Source organism: Molothrus aeneus, chromosome 6 (genome assembly GCF_037042795.1).
Source record: "Molothrus aeneus isolate 106 chromosome 6, BPBGC_Maene_1.0, whole genome shotgun sequence".
In the NCBI taxonomy this organism is placed as follows: domain Eukaryota; kingdom Metazoa; phylum Chordata; class Aves; order Passeriformes; family Icteridae; genus Molothrus; species Molothrus aeneus.
In genome coordinates, this window is record NC_089651.1 from 16604366 (window position 1) to 16625094 (window position 20729).

General features: G+C 41.3%; 1 protein-coding gene across 11 annotated transcripts in view; it reads right to left on the reverse strand.

Moving 5' to 3' along the window:
- Positions 1-20729, reverse strand: part of BRSK2 (BR serine/threonine kinase 2) — a 303999-nt gene that overhangs the window by 62307 nt on the left and 220963 nt on the right. For all 11 annotated transcript variants that reach the window (XM_066553002.1, XM_066552999.1, XM_066553001.1 and 8 more), the window contains exons 5-8: positions 19305-19421; positions 8962-8995; positions 8008-8076; positions 4953-5099 (exon numbers count right to left, since the gene is read on the reverse strand). In XM_066553002.1, coding sequence (XP_066409099.1) covers positions 4953-5099; positions 8008-8076; positions 8962-8995; positions 19305-19421 — 367 coding nt within the window. The remainder of the gene's footprint in view (positions 1-4952; positions 5100-8007; positions 8077-8961; positions 8996-19304; positions 19422-20729) is intronic.

Consider the following 20729-nt stretch of genomic DNA (forward strand, 5'->3'; position numbering starts at 1 on the left):
CTGTGAAATATGCTGGGATATCCCAGATATGAAAAGTATTCTACAAACCCATTTCCTATGCTGATTCAAATGTAATTGCATTGAAATGTTATTAGAAGTGTGCTTGCTGCTGTTCTTCACTACTGTTTTAAAGGTAATTAATTAATGCTTTGTTGCTTTTTGTCTGCATTAAAGTGACAGGAGGGTTATGGGAGGGCGATTGGCTTTGACAAGGAGAAGTCTGTACGCTTTCTACTGTGCAGTGCAGGGGAGGGAGATACACAGTGGGAGCTAATCTCACTCTTGCCTTCATTTAAACACAATATTTAAATGCGTTTAAGTGACAAAGGCATTTAACAACCCTTCCCAGAGGGTTTTTCTTACTGTTTGCACATGAGTTTGCCCAGTTTAATACCATTTTATGGAAGTTGTAAAAATGCTGCTTCCTAATGTCTTCTAGTCACTGCAGGCAACTGTCTCATGACATCATCTCTGAAATAACAAAACATGCTCAGATCCACTGCACATGCACAGTCAGAGAGATTTCTGCAGGCTAAGATGCTGTTATGGAAGGAGAGGGAGAATTCCTTTATCATGGTTTTACGTAAAAATACTTCCAAATACTAAACCTGTACACTGAAGAAGCATTGAGGAGCCTCTCTCAGAGAGACCCACTATGATACAGAGCTGCACAAGCTCATCAGTAAAAGAGGTCTCCTCCCACAAAGAGCTTACGTCTGAATTCTAAGGCAGGGAACAACAGATGGAGACAGACAGGCAGATGGAAAACAAGACAGCGCTGTCTACATCCTCGGCACTGATCTCAGCAGAGCAGTTGCCAAGCTAAGAAGTTCTACCCTGAGAAAAACTTTATTAAAGTCTGTGGATATAGATGAGGGCTTCTGAATTTGAACTCATGTCAAATTTCAAACTTCCCTGTCCGGAAGGAGACCAGCCTCAAACCCATCTGTGCATCCACACCTCAAATGAATCTTCTTCATCCAGAAGATTCCCTAGTCTGGGCTTTAAACCTACTATGTAACGTCAAGACACAAAAACCCTGTGGCTTTTCTTGGCCACAGGGTTCAGGCTGGCAGTGCAAACAGCACTGGTAAAACCATTACCCATTTCAGCAGTAGCAGCTGTACTAAAGCAGCCTCCAGGCACTTTGACATGGGCAAGTATCGCTGTCCTACGTCCACAGGGCATGAACAGGCCCTTGGCATCCTAAATACATCAACTGGTCAATTGCCTCCATTCTACAGGTTGTAAAATGAGAAAATTTAAATTATGGAATAGGCACCTTACCATAAGACCTTCTACAGAAATGAATCAGGTGAGTTTTCCCTTCTTAATTTCTTAATATTCTTTAGATTCTGCATAGCATGATTAGCATCAGATCCAAGAAAAAACAAAATCAGAAAGCAGAGAGAAGATTCTGGAACTAGGTGCAATTAAAGGAATTTTTAAGTAATATTCAGGGATAGGTATTTCCACCTGTATGTATACCCAGCATAGAAAACAAGTCATTCTACTCTAGTATAAGATGTCAATGCTAGAACAGTAACAGCTTTATTGGAATAGCTTGTTCTGCAGTATCTGCTCTGATCCACCTTGCTCTAGAAACAAATTTTCAATAGTGCTAATCCATCTTTAAAAGAAAAGTGCCTCTGCCCTTTGTCTTCCTAGAGAAGAAAATACTGGCTGAGAGTACAACTGGTTTCTACTACAGGAGCTGTAATTCTCTGCTGTAGCAAGGCTGAATCATTTGAAGAGCACATAACTACAAGAAACCTCATCCTGCAGTACTTTAGGCACCCAGAGCACACCTCCCTTAAGCCTTCTCAAACTTTATTACTACTTCACTTTTCCCTCCTGACACTATTCCTACTAGAAGGTTGTCCCAGAACCCCATGGATATACCTAAAATTCTTCTTGCTTCTAGCCCACTTTCCTTTAAAGCCATTTGACATATCTTTGGTTTTGTGCCAGTATCTTCCTATAGCTTAAATAATCCTTCTCTCCCTAGTAATTACCTCTAATGAATATGCAGATGACCAGTACAACCTTTCTTAGACATTAACTGAAGCTCTTTTTACACCATACTATTCAGACAAGCTCTTTCAAATGCTGATCATCTTAGTACTCATTCTTTGTTTGACTTCACCTTTCATAAATATGGGTGGTCAGACATATCATCACCAGGAGCTAGGATCAACTTTTAATGAAAAATTTAGGTTTAATCAAAGAAAAACACAAATTCTTTTATTTTACAGCATGTTCAGTAAAACAGGCAGAGTAAATGAGACTGGTCAAGGATGTCCCATTAACCATATTTGAAGCTACTTAACACATGGTGAGTGTGAACAATATTCCACTAAGAAATAATAAAGTCCTGTTCCCACAAATGAATCATATACAAAGAAAGGTAATGCCTGCTTCTTAAGGCTGGAAAGGGCCAGCAACAATAATTGTGAGTACCCTCCCCTCCATTAATCTTCTCAAGCTCCAACACTGAAGCAAATGATGACAGTTAAATGTGAATGCTGGTTCTGTTTTTGTTGATCATTTTAACAGATGGACTGGGGAAGGTGTGGGTGTGCTGTGAAATGGCAATTACTGCAGGGAGGAAAATGCAGTTGGATGAAAAGGAAGAGATACAAATCAACAAAAGAGGAACAAAGCAGAGAGGGGAAATGAAAAATGAAAGAAAAAAAATTCTAGTCACCTTACATTTCACTGTATTTTTCTGCTGAATTCACTAGTGAGGTATTGAGCAAATGATCAGTAACGGTAACAGCTACATCTGTGCTTATTGTACCCAAGCTGCAATTTTGCTCACATCTTTGTATAAATATCAAATTGATTCAAGTGAGATATTTTCTAGGAATAGAGGCTTCCAAATAAACCCATGTTTATACCCTTTTTCATAGGACACAGCTAAAATAGAATTCAGCTCTCTCCTCAGAATGAACTCTATATTCCCAGCTCCTGTGCAGTAAACAAAGAGCTCCCTTCTGCCTGGCAGTCAAAGCAAGCAGCTCACTAACAGCACAGGAGTGTGACAGCAGCAGGGACAGCAAACCCACAGACCCTCAAATAATGAAAAAAAGACTGCAGCAAATAACAAAGAGCCAACCTTTCTTCCTCCCAGCTCTCAGCTCTTTAATATGTATTATTTCAAATTCTTATTCATAATTCAATGGTTAGTATGTGGCAATAACTACCTGATCTGGGCTTTTTTCCCTCCCTAAGGAAGTAAGAGGTTAATTTTGATCAAGAAAGGGAGGTGGATGAGTGTCACTCTGAGACCTTGAATTACCTCAACTGCTTTCTCTCCTATGCATGTACATTCCCAGCTGTATTGCACAACTCAAATTATTTAGGGTTATTATTTATTATTTTCTGCCCTGTGGAAAAATTCAGAACAATCTGCAGAAGGATCTAGCACTTGATGACCTGCTCCCAAACATACTTAGACCATTGGCACTTTTTTGAGAACAAAACCCCAACAAAACAAGAGAGAAGCTGGTATGTTTACATCATGGAAAGGAAGCTAAGCTTGAGAGGGACTCTGTGACTTTCTCGGCCATGAAGAACAGCTGTCTCATCTCTCAGGATATTGCTCTAACCTCTGCAGTGTTCTTTCTGTGAATATATTTGTGAAAATGTTATTCCTTTCTTTGAAAATCTGTTTTAAAAAGGTCTTTTAAGGCGCCTAGTATATTTTTTTTCAATCAGTGCTATTTATGCACTGCAAAATGTGATGGCTGCTGGGTTTGCAAAATACTAGAAATAACATTAACTTTTCCCCTATGCCACCAAATAGAGCATGACCTGGACTGGTAATGAATGAAAGAAAAACCCAGATGTCAGGTACTATTGTAGGGAGTTGTGAAGGGAGTTTCAGTTAACTTCTTAGCAGAGAGGTGTCTGCATCCCAAAAGCATCGTCACAGCTAGCACAGACTGATGCTGTTGTTACCAATCTCAGCAGAGGGGCAAACCAGTGATCTGAGAGTTTATTTATAAATATTTTAGCAGACTGAAGAACCAGGAGGAGTTTTAAATTTACATTTCTTTATACATACTCCCACTCAGAATCTGTGAGTTTAGTAAATCTGTATAAAATCATCACCAAGGCCTGACAATAGGATTTACAGGGGCAATCTACCCATAAAGGCACACGCCTCCACTGACAAGCAGGCAACCTTACTTTCCAAAATTATTATTTTAGTTGCCAATGTTTTTTAATTCCCTAAAACATTAACACAGCGTCAGCAAAGGATACAATCACTCCACAGTCCTCACTGTTGCAGGGTCTCTGTTGTAGTGATGGGATGTATCCTAGATGCAGACTCAGAGCTGAATGCCAGGAGCTCAACACTGTGGGACTAAGTGCTCAGGACCAGAGGGCACAGGATGAAAGAGCAGACTGGCAGACACTTGCTCTGAAGGCTGCTAAAGGATAATGCAGAGCAAATGCAGGATAGAATACAATGCAGCTTATGTGGCCTGAAGTGAGAAGCCAACACTTCTGTCAGAAATGTAAGAAAATCACCCTCTGTTTAATGGCAAAGCTTCAAATACCAGTCCTAACACCTGTGACCTTCAAACACTTACATCATGCCCCCAGCAAACTGCTGTATCAGACAGAAGAATCAGACAACTCAGGTGGACTCGAAAATGTGTGAATGAGCCAGTAGTTCTGTGATAAGCTATGAGGGATTTCTCCTAAATGCTCAGTGTTACATATGAAAGGGAATCACGAGGCTACAGAAAAAACACAAAAGCAATCTGTCCTCAAGACTCAAAAGAGACGGTACCTAACTTCTTCCCAAAGACCCCATCAACTCCACTCCTTTGCTCAGGAGGAAACACATTGGAATGCCACCAAATCACCAAGTTACCTTAGCTGCTCACCATTCCTGCAACAAAGCGAGAAATGAAGCCTTGCTCACGACGCCTCCTTACCGTGAGACGTTTCGAGGCATCCACTTCAATCATCCCCCGCAAAAGGTTCTGACAGTCGGGGGGAATAAAATGGGGCATGTGGAACACTCCACGCTTCACCTTCTCCAGCAGTTGCCGCAAGTTGTCGTCATCGAAAGGCAGGGCACCCTGCAGGGATGGGACAGAGCAGTCAATGGGAGAGAACTGGAGACGGCCAAAGGAGAAAAGCCAGGATAAGCAGGTGAGAGAATGGAAAAGACGAAGTCGGCTCATAATATATTATTATGAGCGAAAAAACTTTTGTCCATTGAAAAGACAAAACTTCTTTGTGCTGCTGTATTTCCTCTAACATAGGAGACAAAACTGAGAACATTGTTTTTTTTATTAGACCTTTAATTAGAAAATGACTACCAGTATAAAGTAAAATATAAAATATGAAATTGCCTTTCCAGGCAAATTCACCAAAGATGCACGGATTCACTTAAATTCAGTTCAAGCTTTTGATCTGCTGGTATTCCTCCTGGGCATACTTTCACAGTGGCAATGTTTATCGTCTCCTTATTTTTAATCTTCCTGAGACACATTTATTGCAGACATTGAAAAGGAGGTGAACAGCTTTTGAGAGACTTTCAGTAAAGAACATGCTCTTTCTGACAGAGCATTAAAATGACACAGCTGAAAGAAACCCCAACCAACATTAGCCTTTGGAAGCAGCAGACATTCCACCTGTTTAATATACTCCATCCAGTTCCCATGCTGTGGTCAGGTCATCAGTTCCTATTGCTTCCCTACTGTAGCTCACTTACATGAATGGCTTGAAGTTTTTTTAGCTGAAACTACATTTTGAATAGATCATCAGCTTGCCACAAAAAGCAGTAAAAGACCTATCCTTGCTGCAAGGACAAAAAGGAAAAAGAGAAGTCGAAATCTTTAGGGTAACTCTACTGACTGCAGCTGATACCCTTTTATAGCAAGTCTACACCTTCCTAGATATTCTCACTTCCTTCTTTCACTGCCTAATTCTAGTAGGTGCCGAGCTTCCTTGATTTCCAGGATGGTTTGTGGGAAGCTGCAAGCTGTCAGCTGCTGTGGTAATGAAGTTTTAAGTTGTCAGCTCTGGCACTGCTCTTACTACAGTGAGTAGTGCATCTGTATAAGCAATCCTGTGTCTATGGTTTAGGGAGAACAACAGCTCCATTTACAGCAGCCTCAGGAAGCCACCTGATGGCAGCCACGACTGGGCACTGCTTACTGGTGTTTGTTCATTTCAGTGGCCTTGAAGGCAGAGCCTCTCCCTGCCTTCTGTAACCAACCCCCGGAGTTACCTGCATTTTTCCTATCCATTCCAGACTTAAAGGAAAATCAATTCTGATAATTCAGTACTTTGGCTAATGCAATTTAAGCCCTGATAAAGTCAGAAAGGACACTGTGTGGCATTTCCTGAAGGTAACAACTACATCTCTTATTACTAGCATCTGCTATCATATCTTGATAGTTTTTGCAGGGTTTGTCCTTACATAATTAACTGGCGAGCTCTACACTTTCCATCAATAATAGACTTATTTCAATAATTCTTCAGGCTCATGTGTGTATGTAGGAACAGATGAAGATGCAGCAACAGACACCCAAGCTTGACAGAGAATCCCCCTGAAAATGAAAAGCCTGCTTGACAAATCCTACCATCTTGACACATTCTCTCTTCTGTTCTTATGAATTCAAGAAGTTATATTAAGAGCTCGTTATACACTTCTATTTTATCAGCTATGAAAGTAACTGCTCAGTAAGAGATGACCAGGTGCTATCTAGTGTGACAGTTAAAATTCTTCCAATGCAACATCAAGATAAAAAAATTAAAATTTCAAAAATGTCAGTGAATTGTAATGACTAAAAGGAAAAAAGGAGTAAGATTGGTTAAGGGAAATTAAAGCATCATACTGAGATTACTTTAAGGTATTCTGATTTGAACCATTAAAAAAGAATCAGCATATCCTTTGGTACAAAAAACCTCTAAAATTTAAAAGTATTTAAACAAAAATAATATCCAGAATTTATCTCATTTTACACTCTACAAGTGCTTTTTCCAAAATAAAACGTTTAAGTGAAGCAATTAGGTTTACTGATAAATGTACAAAAATATCATAATTTTACTTCAGGCTTGTTACTTTTATAATTATAGATGATCAGATGAACTATTACAGATATAAAGCACTTAACATGCACATAAAACCTTTATTCATATAGAGTACTTTACCTGCATGTGATATATGCTTGTATTAACATAAACTATATTTTCCTACATTATACTGTGGAAATTGGTAACAAATGCCAAGCCTATCTGCCTTCAGCTGGACACCCATTTGTTGGATGTTTAGGAATGTTATAATAGAACTTCATTTCAGAATAAATTCCACAGAGAATTGAAACTCTGATCAAAAGAAGGATAAGTTAGACGATGGCACATTTTGAACACTTAAAGTATTACTGAGCCAGATGGAAACTAATTTAAACTTTGTACTACTGGCTCAGTTTTATATTCCCATGTGTACCAAATTAAAATGTAGCTCACTGCTTTCATGAAACAAAGATGAGGTTCTCAAGTCCTTCCTTGAAAAAATACTGCAGTTAATGTATGCATATACCTGCTGAAGCACATATATACATACAGCAGAAAAAAGTGAACACATCCCAAACCCAGCCATATCTTGATCCCGTGAAGGACGACTTGTTTGACACACTTTGTATCCTGGAGTTGTAACCCTACATATCCTTACCCATCAAAAAACGTGGTGCAACATCACAAAACAACAAAGAGCATTCACAGAGACAAGCTTTTGATGGCTGTCAATGCTCTTCTGTGCAGGGCAACAGTGTTTCAAAGAAGCAGTGAAATATTCCTCATGCTTTTCCTTTGGGGCTGATGTAGAAATAAGAGGAAAGGATGCCACTGAGAGATACAAAAATAGAGGACTAAAAAAAAACCATCCATACATGATGTCAATAGAATTGCCATTAAGTACAGCAGCACTTTCAGATTCTTCTTTTCTTTTTAAAGGCTAGTGCAAGGAAGATGACTCACCACTAGCAACGCAAACAAAATGACTCCACAGCTCCAGACGTCTGCTTTCCTTCCATCATATTTTTCTCCCTGTGCAGCAAAGACAGAGAGGTTCAAAAGACCGATCACTAGTAAATGAATTAATTATCCTTGAGGAATGAGAGAGGGGAGAATGGGAAACCCTACATTTAGTTCAGCTACCTGCTTCCCAAGTTGGCCTTCCCAACTAGGAGGAAGCCACCACACAGCCGGCTAAATGAATTTTTGTGAACATCAGCTTGCAGTCTTATCTGGGGTCTGTGAGAAAAGGCTCAGAAGTGGGAGCAGGGCAGGAATGGTTGACAACTCACAAATTATCAGACCTGGCATTTAAACAGAGTAACAGGTGCATTAAGGACATCTAGAAGGTGTGTTTCTCTGCCTTGGTTCTTCAGGGAGCTTGTCACCAGCCATGTTATTTGAAAACTCATAGTGTTGTCTAGACGGCCTCTCCTGTGTGCTTCCTGTTTGACTTTACAGTAGAGACATGCTTTGGAAGAGGGCAATCCTGGGCACTGAAATCTTGGATACTTATTTTCAGAGGACAAAGGGAAAGCGGGGGAAAAAAATATTGTTTAGTGGAAATCAACATCACTGACAGTCAACCCCAGCTTTTCTACTGAGATGACAGCTACATAAGAGACAGAAAAGCTGAGGGGACTATGTCCCTTGGGTCAAAAGATCAAATTAAGTCAGGCTCCTGTACTTCTGTCTGATCACATGGTGCAAAGGTACTGTGAGAATAACATACAATTATTTCCCAATGTGGCTTGATTCAGGGCTGACCCAAACAAACAAAACTCTATTTAGGTTTCTTGTGTCCTTTTCTTTCCCTCTGTCTTGGGCAGATTCTGTGTACAGAGGATCTATCTGTGTACTTGTAATGAGGGACACTTCAAAAAAGGTATTTGTGTACACTAATATTAACCAACTTACCCGGATGACTTCAGGACAAGCATAATGTGGTGATCTGAAAGACAAAACACAGTCAAATGAGCATGTAACAGCCTGGTATTTATGGTTATGTGCGTTTCCATTTTGTTTAGCAGAATGATGATAGATTTGCTTATACAGAATACAAGTGTGCAAACCAGCACATTTTTCCTTACCTCAACAACCACACATTTCTAACAAGCTCAGAAAATGGTCAAGAACTAGCATAACTTACAACTCTATGGCCCTGCTATGAATTTCTTAAAAACAAGGAACGAAGGGGAGATGAGGCACATTCTGTGAGTATAAAATTCCAGCTCTCTAATCCCACCATTTAACTTGGCCTTGTATCTAACTAAAAGGAGGGCCCACACTGCAAAGCCTTGTGCAGGAAAAAAGACAGATGCATCCCTAAACCACGTCTGTGTCTCTTCTGCTAAGATGACTGTCATTTACACCAATGGTCACAAAAGCTGCCAATACATGATTGCAACATGCCTTTTCTTTTTCTTTAAAAAAACAAAAAAGGATGGACAGTAGCACTATTACCTGGTGAGTTAATATATTCTTTTCACATCCTTCTATCCATATATCTCTTGTTTGATTCCTGGCTGAGAAGAGTTAATTACTTCAACTTGCCAGGTAATAATTTTAATTCCTAAAGATTATAGCCATGGCTATTTATTTTATAGCCTTCATTAAAGTAACTTGACAAGTAAAAGGGATGCAAACTGTCTGAAACCCGTGTACAAATCATGCTATTGTTTATACTGACACCTCCCAGCAGTCCCTGAGCCTGTCTTCATTTGTGCATGTGTTTCTTGTGACAAATGCAATCATGGCTGGGCAATACCTGTCTCACAAAGTAATGAGCAAACCAGAAGCACAGCGAGGTTAGCTTTGTGCTAGGATGCTATATTAATGCCCAGTGAGACAGTCCATTAATTGAATTTCCATACACACTACATTATTTTGTGGCAAAATATCATCCCATGGGCATGGAATGCTCTGATTTGGTATCACAGCTTTTGGCAGAGCATGACAATAAACTCAGGGTACACTTGGGAGTGCAGCTACCTTGACAGCAAAGCTTCCATGAGGAGAGAGAAATGCAGTTGATCCCTCAGAAATTCCAGAAAAAGTGGAATTCAGCCACTTTATCCAATATTTAATACAACGCCAATCCTGGGCCCATTTAAGAGGTGGGCTATTCACAGGTATTCTAACCAGTCTGGCTGCTCAGTAGTGCCTTAGTTTAGACTACATTTTAAAAACCTTGGTTCAAGAGTCAAAACAGCTAATGAAAGCCAGAACCTCCCTCAGAGAGCTGGATGGAGCTGCTCATTGGAAGGCCAGAAAGAACAGTCTTGTATCTAGTGGGTAGGACAGACTACCCAGGCTCTCTGTGTAGCTCTGTACTGACAGCCATGGAAACACAGACAAGGTTACTTAACATTTTTAAAAGCTGCAGCTGGCCTGTTTGAAAAAGGTGACCAGAACCTCACCATGAGTCTACTCTTCTGACTAAAGAAAGAGCAATGCCACTGCAGCTTTCACACTATAAGAAAGTGAGGCCAGAGTGAGAAACTGAATAGCTTAATGTTATGTACAAGTTCCCAAACTTCCAAAATGTATTGTTTCCTGTGAATTTGCCTCTTTATGGCAAACCAAGACCTGCACTACACCTATTCTTTCCAAACCTCCAAGGTCTAAACCACAAAAAGTCACAACACTGGACTAACATATGATTTTGTAAGCTTTTAGAAGACAAATTATTCTTGGGAGAATGCTTGACTAGTGATGTTGTCTTTTTCTCAAATCTAACAGCAGAGTAGAGGGAACAGGCCATCCCTAAGGCACACACAGAGCACAAGTAAGGAGCAGCACCACAACTGGGACTGCAGCCCAGGCCTGACAAGTACAACTCTCACTAGTGCTGGACTGCTTACACAGAGCACTGAAGGAGGGCAGTGTGGGAACTGTAGGGAACATAGTAATGCAACTGGAATTTGGAAAAAATCTGCATGGTAGCAAAAAGAGTACAGGACTTGCACAGATCAAGGATATTTGCCCAGTTTAGTCACCTCAGAACAAAAAGGCCAGTTCTAACATGTTCTGTACATCACATTAGGCTTGAAAAATATATGGGAGGTAAAAGGAGTGCAGACACATTCTAGGTAACTGTCAAGCTCCCATCACTTAGCATGTTTGAATTTCTTACTCTCACATGTATTTTAGGTTCTGCAAGGTATAGCTGCCTCTCTAAATCTACACAGAGTACATTAAATGGCTACTACAGGAGGTGCCTGTGACTGACCTAGAAACTTCAGCCAGACTTCTCAAATCCTGCAAGACATCCTGTACAGTTCAGCAATATCCTTCAATACAATCCTTTTTGGATGGCAATGGCATTGGAGTGCACTGGAAGAGTTAGTATCTCAATCTGCAGAGTGTTCTTGATTTTTTATTTGTATATTATGACTCCAACAAGGATTTCAGAACTCTTAATTGTGGGTGCTGAGCAGTACAACCACCTTGAAAGCTTCCTGTGCTAATATCCTTGAAAAGAAGAATGAAAGTGTTGTGAAGAACTCAAGATAGGTACATAGGTATTTACGTGTCCCACTAGCAAATGCCCTTGAAGTGTTTTCCTTCCTGAAGACTGCTGAACTGCAGTGGAATGTGCCATAGATCTTAAAAGGCACCACTGAAATTCTGCAAAAGTCTAAGAGTCTGGGTGGAGAAAATGTTATAATAAATCCTTTGAACAAGTTGGATTGATTAAATCATTCAACAGCTGCATTGCAACTGCCCAGAGAGCACAGGTTTCTGGCATTGCCATTCTGAATTCTTGCCAGCACATACTAGCTAGATATCTGCAGCATTATCTTGGCTAACAGCTTTAAAAGGGATCCTCCAGTCAGCCAGAATCCATAAAAACCTCATTTCCATGCTACCAATCACACAGCAACTTCAACTGCTGTTAAGACAAAACTCAAATTTAATCAAAAATCTATTTATCTTTCTACAGAGTCATTAATATTTCTTTGGCTCTTATCACTAATTATTCAATATAGATGTGTCAAGAGCAAAATTCCCTGTCTCTTCCCCTAGGCCACCTCCTCATCATTCTGCTACATCTCTGTGCAGCAAAAGCCCCAGTCTGCCCTTGATAACAAATAAATATATCGCTCAGCAAGATCAAGAAAGAGTTGCTGCCTGTGGGTACCGCTGCAAAAAAGCACTGATGTTGGCAGTGTTTATTTCCAGGGTGATGGGGATTTTCCAAGGCTAGTCTCCCTAGGGCAGGAAGGGCTCTCTGAATGGTCATTCACAGAGCTGTGACTCTAGGACACAATAATCTTAAGGCTCTTAGGCGACCTTAGTGCATTTACATGGGATTTAAACCAGAGGAAATAAGACAAGAGAGGAATGGTGAAATCCAGGACAGCTCGGGACAGTTAAGTCAGGCATGCAGAAAGAAATGTATATATCCTTGATGTATCTTTTTTGAATTTCATCTGAGAAACTAGAAAAGTAGTTCTTGATCTGTGCACATCAAGATCTTGTGCAGCTGCAGTATATCTGAGACAAGCAGGGCCATATATTCAGTGCAGATGTGATGTACCTGTGAGTTAGTTTTTTTTTTTTTACATGGGTTAGAGAGATCTGCACTGCACACACACAAATCCATTGGGCACATATGGTTTATCTGCGAACACACAGTAACTGCTTTGTCAGAGAAGTGGTTGGTTGATCAAGAAGGACAGGAAAAGCTGTGTGATCCTACTCCACATTGAGACAAATCATGTGTTACACTGCCTGATGGGTCCCCTAGCCCCAGTAAAGATGAGTGTCCATGCCTCAGTCCTTTGGTCCCATGCCTTAAGATGGTACTATGTGGGGAAGAAGAAAAGCTGCTTTGAGGGCCATCCTTTAGGCCTCAGAGATGCAGAGTTTCTGCAGAGAGGGAGGAACAAGAAATCTCCTTTCCTCTGTTTTTATTATTATTTTATTTTATTATTATATTTATTCTTCAAGGCATGAAGTTACCTTGATATAGGATGTTGTACAGCTGCAGAGAAATCCTCACACATCTGGTTGTTTTTGCTGTTGCTGGATTCTAGAGTCCTTCTTTCCCCTCTCTTAATCACTGTCTCCAAGCTGGCTTTCAGAGGCAGGAGTTACCCACTAGAGCAAAAGGCTGCCTCTGCTTTCCCCCCATGCTGGGTAGCAAAGGGCTGAGATGAAGGGGAAGATCAGAGGAGTAGCAAAATAGATAAAGGGAATTCAGGAGAAGGACACGGGCATTCAGAGTAGAGAAAGCGACAGCTGCGGATCACAGAGAAAAGAGAGGCAGGGGGACACTAACGAAAGGCTCCAGCAGCAGTGGGTACTCAGGGCTGCACTGAAGGCAGGAGCTGCAGGTAAGGCTGTAATTAAGGTAGGAGGTGCAGTCAAGGCTGAATGCTAGATTGCCATTAAAGCTTCAACTCAGTCATTTACCTTTGGATGAGAAAACTCAGCATCTAGCCCTCAGCCATCTTACAGCTGTTTATTCCTCGGGTGCAATTACATTTTTGGGGAATCTGCAAATCAATTCACTAATTATCAGTTCATATTTTTAAATCATGGAACCTTTAAGAGGTTTTAAGTTTAAAAATTAACCAGACCCTTGTATTAAAACGGCATAAGGATTACCAAATTAGGTACTCAAAGTTAAGAACTGGCAAAAAAAAGGTTGAAAATGTTACACTGTGCTCTGCAGGTAAGTCAGTTGGATGTGTAGCCAATGCCTCTTTTCTACTTGTGACTGAAGTTGGGAAGTAGCAATGTGAGGGAACTTTAGTGTCAATAAGGACAAACTTGCAAGAATGCAGCTGATTAACACATGGGAGAATCAAACTCTCTGTCCCTGCCAGAGAATCCTGTGAAAGAAAATGAACAGGTGCTTTAAACAGAGATGTTCACAGGTAATTATGAATTGCATGTTTCCCAGTTTTCAGAATCACAGTGCTACACATCCAAGTTTAATTTCCAGCATTTATAAGCACGTGGAGCAGCAGGTGCAGTTGGTGGGCACTGTGCTCTCCCAGTAAAGGACTGTTATCAAGCATCAAGTATCCTGAGGTATTGGGCCCCAAGAGCATCAAACTCTACACTCAAAAGTGGTTGACAATTTTGAGTTTCATTTTGCAGAATCCTGTGTCCTCATAAAAATGGAGATAACCAGATCAATGTGGCAAACATAATATGAAAACAGTATAATTAATACTTGGAAACCTAAGACACAGTGATGAAATCCTACCTAGCATTCATAGCAAGGCTTGAATGCAGTGAGCAGAAGTTATAAATGGACCCATAAAATAAATGATGAGGAAAACCCAAACATTAAATAGCTGTTTACTCACAAAAACACACCATCCAATCATCAAATGAGGCAAAGATTTGTTGAAAAAAAATCTGAACAAGCTTGTACTTAATGGGCATATCCTAATGTGCACAGGCTGAGTAAATGCTACACTGTCAAGCTGAAGAAAAGCACATCTTAAATTCTCAGGGATTGATTTTGCAAAATCCAAGTTCTTTTAACATACCTTGTGATGTATTACAGGCGATGCTGGTACCAATGGTCATTAATAAGGTTGTCTGGTATTTTATAATCCTCCTTTATAATCCTCATTTTAAGTTCCTTGTAACTTACTTTCAATTTAACAATTTTCCTTGCTTTTTGTGTGTCTCAGACTGGTTTCATGTATTTGTATGCATGCATGCTGTGATTGGGCTGAAGCACTTCCACTGTCTAAGTCTAATTTTAAGTAAATGCTTTTCCATATTAAAAAAAAAAAGAGAAAAACTTCTAGTATCCTCCCCTGCAAAGGGAAAACCGGAGTATTTATTTGCATTCTCTAGAAATTATATCATAGAAATATTGCATTTCACTAGAAAACTGCAATTTGCATTTACTAGCAGAAACTCTCGAGACCATTAGAATCAAAATCCTACCTGCAGTGGCAACACTTCATAGAGTAATTTTTTTTAACTGCAACTGAGCTGCTGTGGGTGGGGTTACCACATGGTGCCAAACTTAAATACAAACTGAGTGCAAAACTAATGAAGTAGATCTAGGACTGGCAGCGACTGACTCACAACACAACCAGGTAACAGAAACTAGAGCTGGGACCTAGTAAAAAAGAGAAAACAATCTGGGATTTGGGCCAAATATGGAGCAGAAATGAATGGGACAAGTCAGCTAGACTGTGGTACAAATCAGGAAGGAGATAGGAACGGAGTGCTGGAAATGGAAGCTCTTGATGAGATGGGGTAAAAAGCACTAATTCTGGCATTTCCAAATCGAAGAGCTTAAATTTGCAACCCTAACAATGACTGCGTAAGTTTTAGATATATGTACACATTTATTATAAGGGGGAAAGAGTATGTGCAGCATCATGTCATGTAATTAAAATCAGAAAGGGTGCTTGGACAGGGAGGTGTATCTGCCCACTGAATTATCTGCTCACCACAGGTCTGCAGATACACCAATGACTTGCTAAGATGGAGAACTGAAGCAGAGAAAGGCAATGCATCTTGTCCTAGACCACCATAAATGCCTTCAGCAGAAACAGAAATCAAGCTCAGATAACCTGGGGCTCAGACCTGAGGTTTAACCAAAAGGCACTCACTCTTCTTGCCTAGTGACAGCCCAGGATGGATTGGACAACCTCTCCCATTGTGAAACACTGCAAGGCAGCATGCCAGGAAGAATCACTGAGAAAGAGATGGGGAGTGTCTCTGCATGCCACTGCCTGGATGGGTAAAGAGGAAGAAGAGCTGAAGGGATCTAAAATAATAGAAGCAGCAACCTATCACATCTTTCTTTTCCTTCCTTGTCTGCTGTTAGCTGACAGACCCTCCCTGCTTCTGAAGGAATGCAGAGACTCACTGTGTTATTCTGGCATCTCAAGGACCATCTCTCTGTAAGACTGCCTTGCAGAGCAATTTCTGCCATAAGCAGAATTAGTCCTGCAGAGCTTACACACAGCTCCTCTTCCCCTTAAGGTCTAAAAACACTAAAAAGAACTACAGCACATTCCTCTGCACTGTGCATATGTGGGATTCACACAATACACATTTCTATAATGGGGACTCATTACAATCAAGGCCAAATGTGCAGTCTGTCAATGACAAATTATGTCAGTGAAACAGCAACTCCATCCTTGCCTCCTCCTACACAAACACATCTGGATAGAACTGTTATTGTGTCCTCCAGGTAGTCTGTCAGTGCTATCAGTGCTACAGAAAACCATGCAGGCCTAAGGAGTACCTCCCAGAAAACAGTGACTCTGAGATATGCAATTACATCACACCTCAGGCTACATGAGGCTACTCTTCATGATGCCAGTCAAGACTCTGCAGTGACCTGAAGACTACCCAAACTTTGTACTAAACTTAGCAGTTCACTTGTGATAGCAAAGAATTTTTGACTGCAGGCTCCCTGCTTCGCTGAACTGACAAAGTTAGCTGTATCACACAGCTCAACCCCATCTGAGCCTCCCACTCTGACAGAAATACCTGGAGACTCCCTGCATGACTGTCAATGGAAATGTTACAGTTTCATCTCATTATCAGTGTTCACAGTACGGAAAAGCCATTCTCGAAATTAACTTATGGGCGCATGAAGGAGCATCTCATTAAAGCTCAGTATCTCAGCCATGATTCACTCTGTTTTGTTCCTTTTCATGCTGGCTGAAAGTACCAACTGCATGGGTAGGTAAAACTGTTGCCTTGAAAAGCTCTGACGCTGGTTACTGCATGTGCTCCAAGGGAAAGGGAGTCATAACTGGATTACTTTTCTCTGTGAACAGTGCGGCATATTGTTATATATTCCTTCCTTCCTTCACCCCCCAAACCAAAGAGATCACATGACACCAGTATCAGCCATGCTGGGCTGCATGCCAGGAGAATTAATGAAGTGGTGTAATAGCTCACATGGAGGTCTAGTGATTGGCAACACACTAAAAATGCATCTGCAAGGCAGGAGATCATAGCGTTGCCGCTGTGTTCTGTTTATTACAGGCACATCTCTTCCGTTCCATTGATTTCCTTATTAGTGCATTTTAAGGCCACAATGTGGGGGCTGGATCTGCTTGAAGCATGCAGGTTTGAATTCCAGCACAGCTTATGGGAAGGAAGCCTCCCTTTGAGACTCCAGATATGGATAACAGAGCTTGGTGCTAACAAGAACAGGAACCCTACGGAGAGGCTCCCGAGAAGTATGAAAAATCCTACAAGGCAATTGAGGCTGGGTTGGTTTTTATACTTCCTGGTTTTTTTTCTTTTCTCATGGAAGAAAGGGGAACAATTTTCTGTAGAGGGTATAGAGGCTTTGTGGCAACTGCAGGGAGGACTGCATTTCCTGATCTAGAGGGGAAGTCTGAAAGAAGCTGCAAGCAACAGATGGAAGCAGCATCACAGAATGGTTTGGATTGGAAGCGATCTTTAAAACTTAACTAATCCAATGCCCCTGCAATGAGCAGGGATATATTCAACTAGATCAAGTTTCTCAGAGCTCGATCCAACCAGACCTTGAATGTTTCCAGGGATGGGGAATCTATCATCTCTCTGGGAAATCTGTTCAGTGTTTCACCACCCTCAATGTAAAAAACTTCTTCCTTGTATCTAATCCACATTGACCCTTTTTTTACCTTAAAACAATTATCCCTTGTCCCACCACTACAGGTCCTGCCATAAAGTCTGTCCTCATCTTTTTTATAGTCCCCCTTTCAGTACTGAAAATTTGCAACAAGGTCTTCTGGAGCCTTTTCTCTCCAGACTGAATAACCCCAACTCTATCAGTCTGTCCTGACGGGGAAGATGTTACAGCCCTCCAATCACCTTCACGGCCTCCTCTGGGCCCACTCTGACAGGTTAATATCCTTCCTGTGCTATGGATCCCCAAAGCTGGATGCAGTGCAGGTCTCAGCAGAGCAGAAGTGTCCCCTCCCTCTCCCTGCTGGCCATGCTGCTTTGGATGCAGCCCAGGACAGGTCTGGCTTTCTGGGCTGCAAGTGCACATTGCTGGGTCACATCCAGCCTTTCATCCACCAGCACCCCCAAGCCCCTCTCAGTAGCACTGCTCCTTTAATCTCTCAGCCTGCACTGATGATACTGAGTGTCTCCCTACCTAAGTGCAGGGCCTTGTAGTTGACCTTGGCATCACAGCTCCTTGCTTTCCATCTGTTTCTGCTAAGAACTCAGATCTTGACATGCACAGGAGAGAACCGGTGGGTCTCAGTTTACTCACCAACCAGCATTCTATCATATCATGAACTTCAAGTGCTTTTGCTATCCATTATTCATGACTTGGAAAGCAAAAGCTAGGACTGAGAGGCAGTGGCTGGGCTTTAGAGGGAACCACGATGGCTCCAAGACTACCTTGAACTGCCTTGGTCCAGAGAAGACACCAAAAAAACATGAACTGTAACCAGCTGAGGATGGGCCTGGGCTGAAGTCATCAGAATCACACTACCAATGGCCAAGAGAAGTCAGTCTGCATGGGAGGAAGTGGAAATCTGCTGGTACTGTCTGGTTTCTGTGCTTGCTGTTAAAACAAATTAACACAGCTAAAAGCTGGTGTAGTGGTGCCAGGCTGCAGCAGCTCAATGCAGCTGCTGCCCTTGCTACAGCTCAGTGCCACAGCCTCTGCACAGTCACCTTGGCACTGGGAATCAGGAGCATGGTCCAGTGGTGCCTAAAGACAACGGAATTTGCATGGAAATGTCTTTAGACTGCCCCTGCAATATTCCTCCAGGTAGGCTTCTTTGTACCTGCATTCATGCCCTGCTGTCATTTCAAAGGACCCTGCTTCCTCCCTGTCACTCCTGCATGGGAGCTGACAGAAGCAGTGTTGAGCATGAATATGAACAGCTATGTGCAAGCAGACAGCCTACAGAGGACATGCAAATTCCATTTAATAACATTTTTCTACCCCTTAATATTTTTTCAAAGCCTCTTCTTAAAGCAGTCAACCACTGCTTTCAGTTCCCAAAAATTATATGGCCAGTAAATGCAAACACACCAGCATATGCAGATGAAGCCAAACCTGAAAGCCTTGATTTTTATATCTGTATGTGATACCTGCAGTGACCTGCTTTTGACTGTAAAGCACTAAATCCCCCTTTTTTCAGCTTTCTTCTACACTACATGCACCATGTAAATTTACCGTCTTGCTGGGAAACACCAGTGCAGTGTGTAGGACTGCAGGTCTTTACAGAAACCCTTTCTATAGACAAGTTCTATGTCTGGAATCTGTCCCTCAGTTTTGTAATATGCTTTGAGACACTCACCCACAACTGGTTTCTAACAAGCTGTCCCCAACCTGCAGCGATGCCATCCCGAAGTCTGCTATCCGGATGTTGTTCTTTTCATCCAGCAGTAGGTTTTCTGGTTTTAAGTCCCTGTGGCTGTAAAGAAAGGGTCAAAATGTAAATGAAATTATCCATAACAGCTTTCCCACTCCATGACTTGTTTTTTATCCAGAATACATCCAACCTGTTTTACTTTAATTAATTTAATTTGTTTTCCTGTCCCAGGCAGCAGGACACACATATCCAAGATCCAATCCTTGCAGTATTCTAGACCACCCCAGATGCCCTCTCCTGATGAATGGAAGGCCTGCAGTGTCCTGACAGGAAAGGAACATCTCCAACTTCCAGTGAAACCAACACAACATGAGGGAGAAACTGAGGGAAATAGAAGGAGGAGAATTTCAGCCTGGATTTAGGGCTGGTATACTCTATCATATGTCAGCTCCTTAAGGTAGGAGGCAACACCATCAATATATTCTGTCAACAAGAGGAAACAAAGAAATGATATAAAGAGAAAAAACCTTCTTGATGTAAATGCTACTGCAAAAATCTCTTATTAGGAGTTGGCATAAGACTTTGAAATAATTTTGGGTAATTAGCTCTGATGGAAAAATCCCTTCAACTCAGCAGTGCTTTTAAATGAGGGCGTCAGCGGTGAGGAGGAGAGAGGATTCCTTCCTTTCCATCAAAGCTTGATTCTCTTATTACCTGTCACCATGGCAAGAGTCAGGCAACCACAACCTTCATGATGGCAACTCCTGCTCCAAATCATATATTGACAAATTTATTAATTTCCACTGCTCACAGCCAAAACCACTGTGCACCCATGTCTGCATCTAAGTACTCAGGAGATTCTGTACAACTATAACATTCTCTTGATTTAATATCCAAAGACAAAAATCTTGCAGAAAATTTGTGATGCATGTGCCTTTTCCCCCCTTTTTTATTTGCAGTTCTTGGAAAGTCACAGAGATGAGAGAAGCATTTCAGGCAGATCAAAGAAAAAGCTCTTTTCTTGGTTTTGCTTATGAGTAGGCAAAATTACTCTGATAATAAAAGGTCTAAAGAGCAGCACCCAAACAGGCAGGACTGTCAGCTTCTGTGGATGGGCAGAACACAAACTTCTGGGAAATGGACATCCAACAACACTGCCTGTCAGGCAAACAACACCCACTTGCAAAAACTTACAACTAAAAGCAGTTCCTCTGACCAGAAACTGAACTCAGCAAAAGAACCAGGTGTCAGAATAGTCAAGTGACACCAATCAAGCAAGGCAGACTTATCTTTGTGCCATTTCCTCTTCACTTTTTAAAACATTGCTCTAACACTCCTCATGCATGCAAGTGTAATTCTACCCTTACAAAAATGTAAAGGTGGACAGTCTCTTCCCTCTCTTCCCTCTCA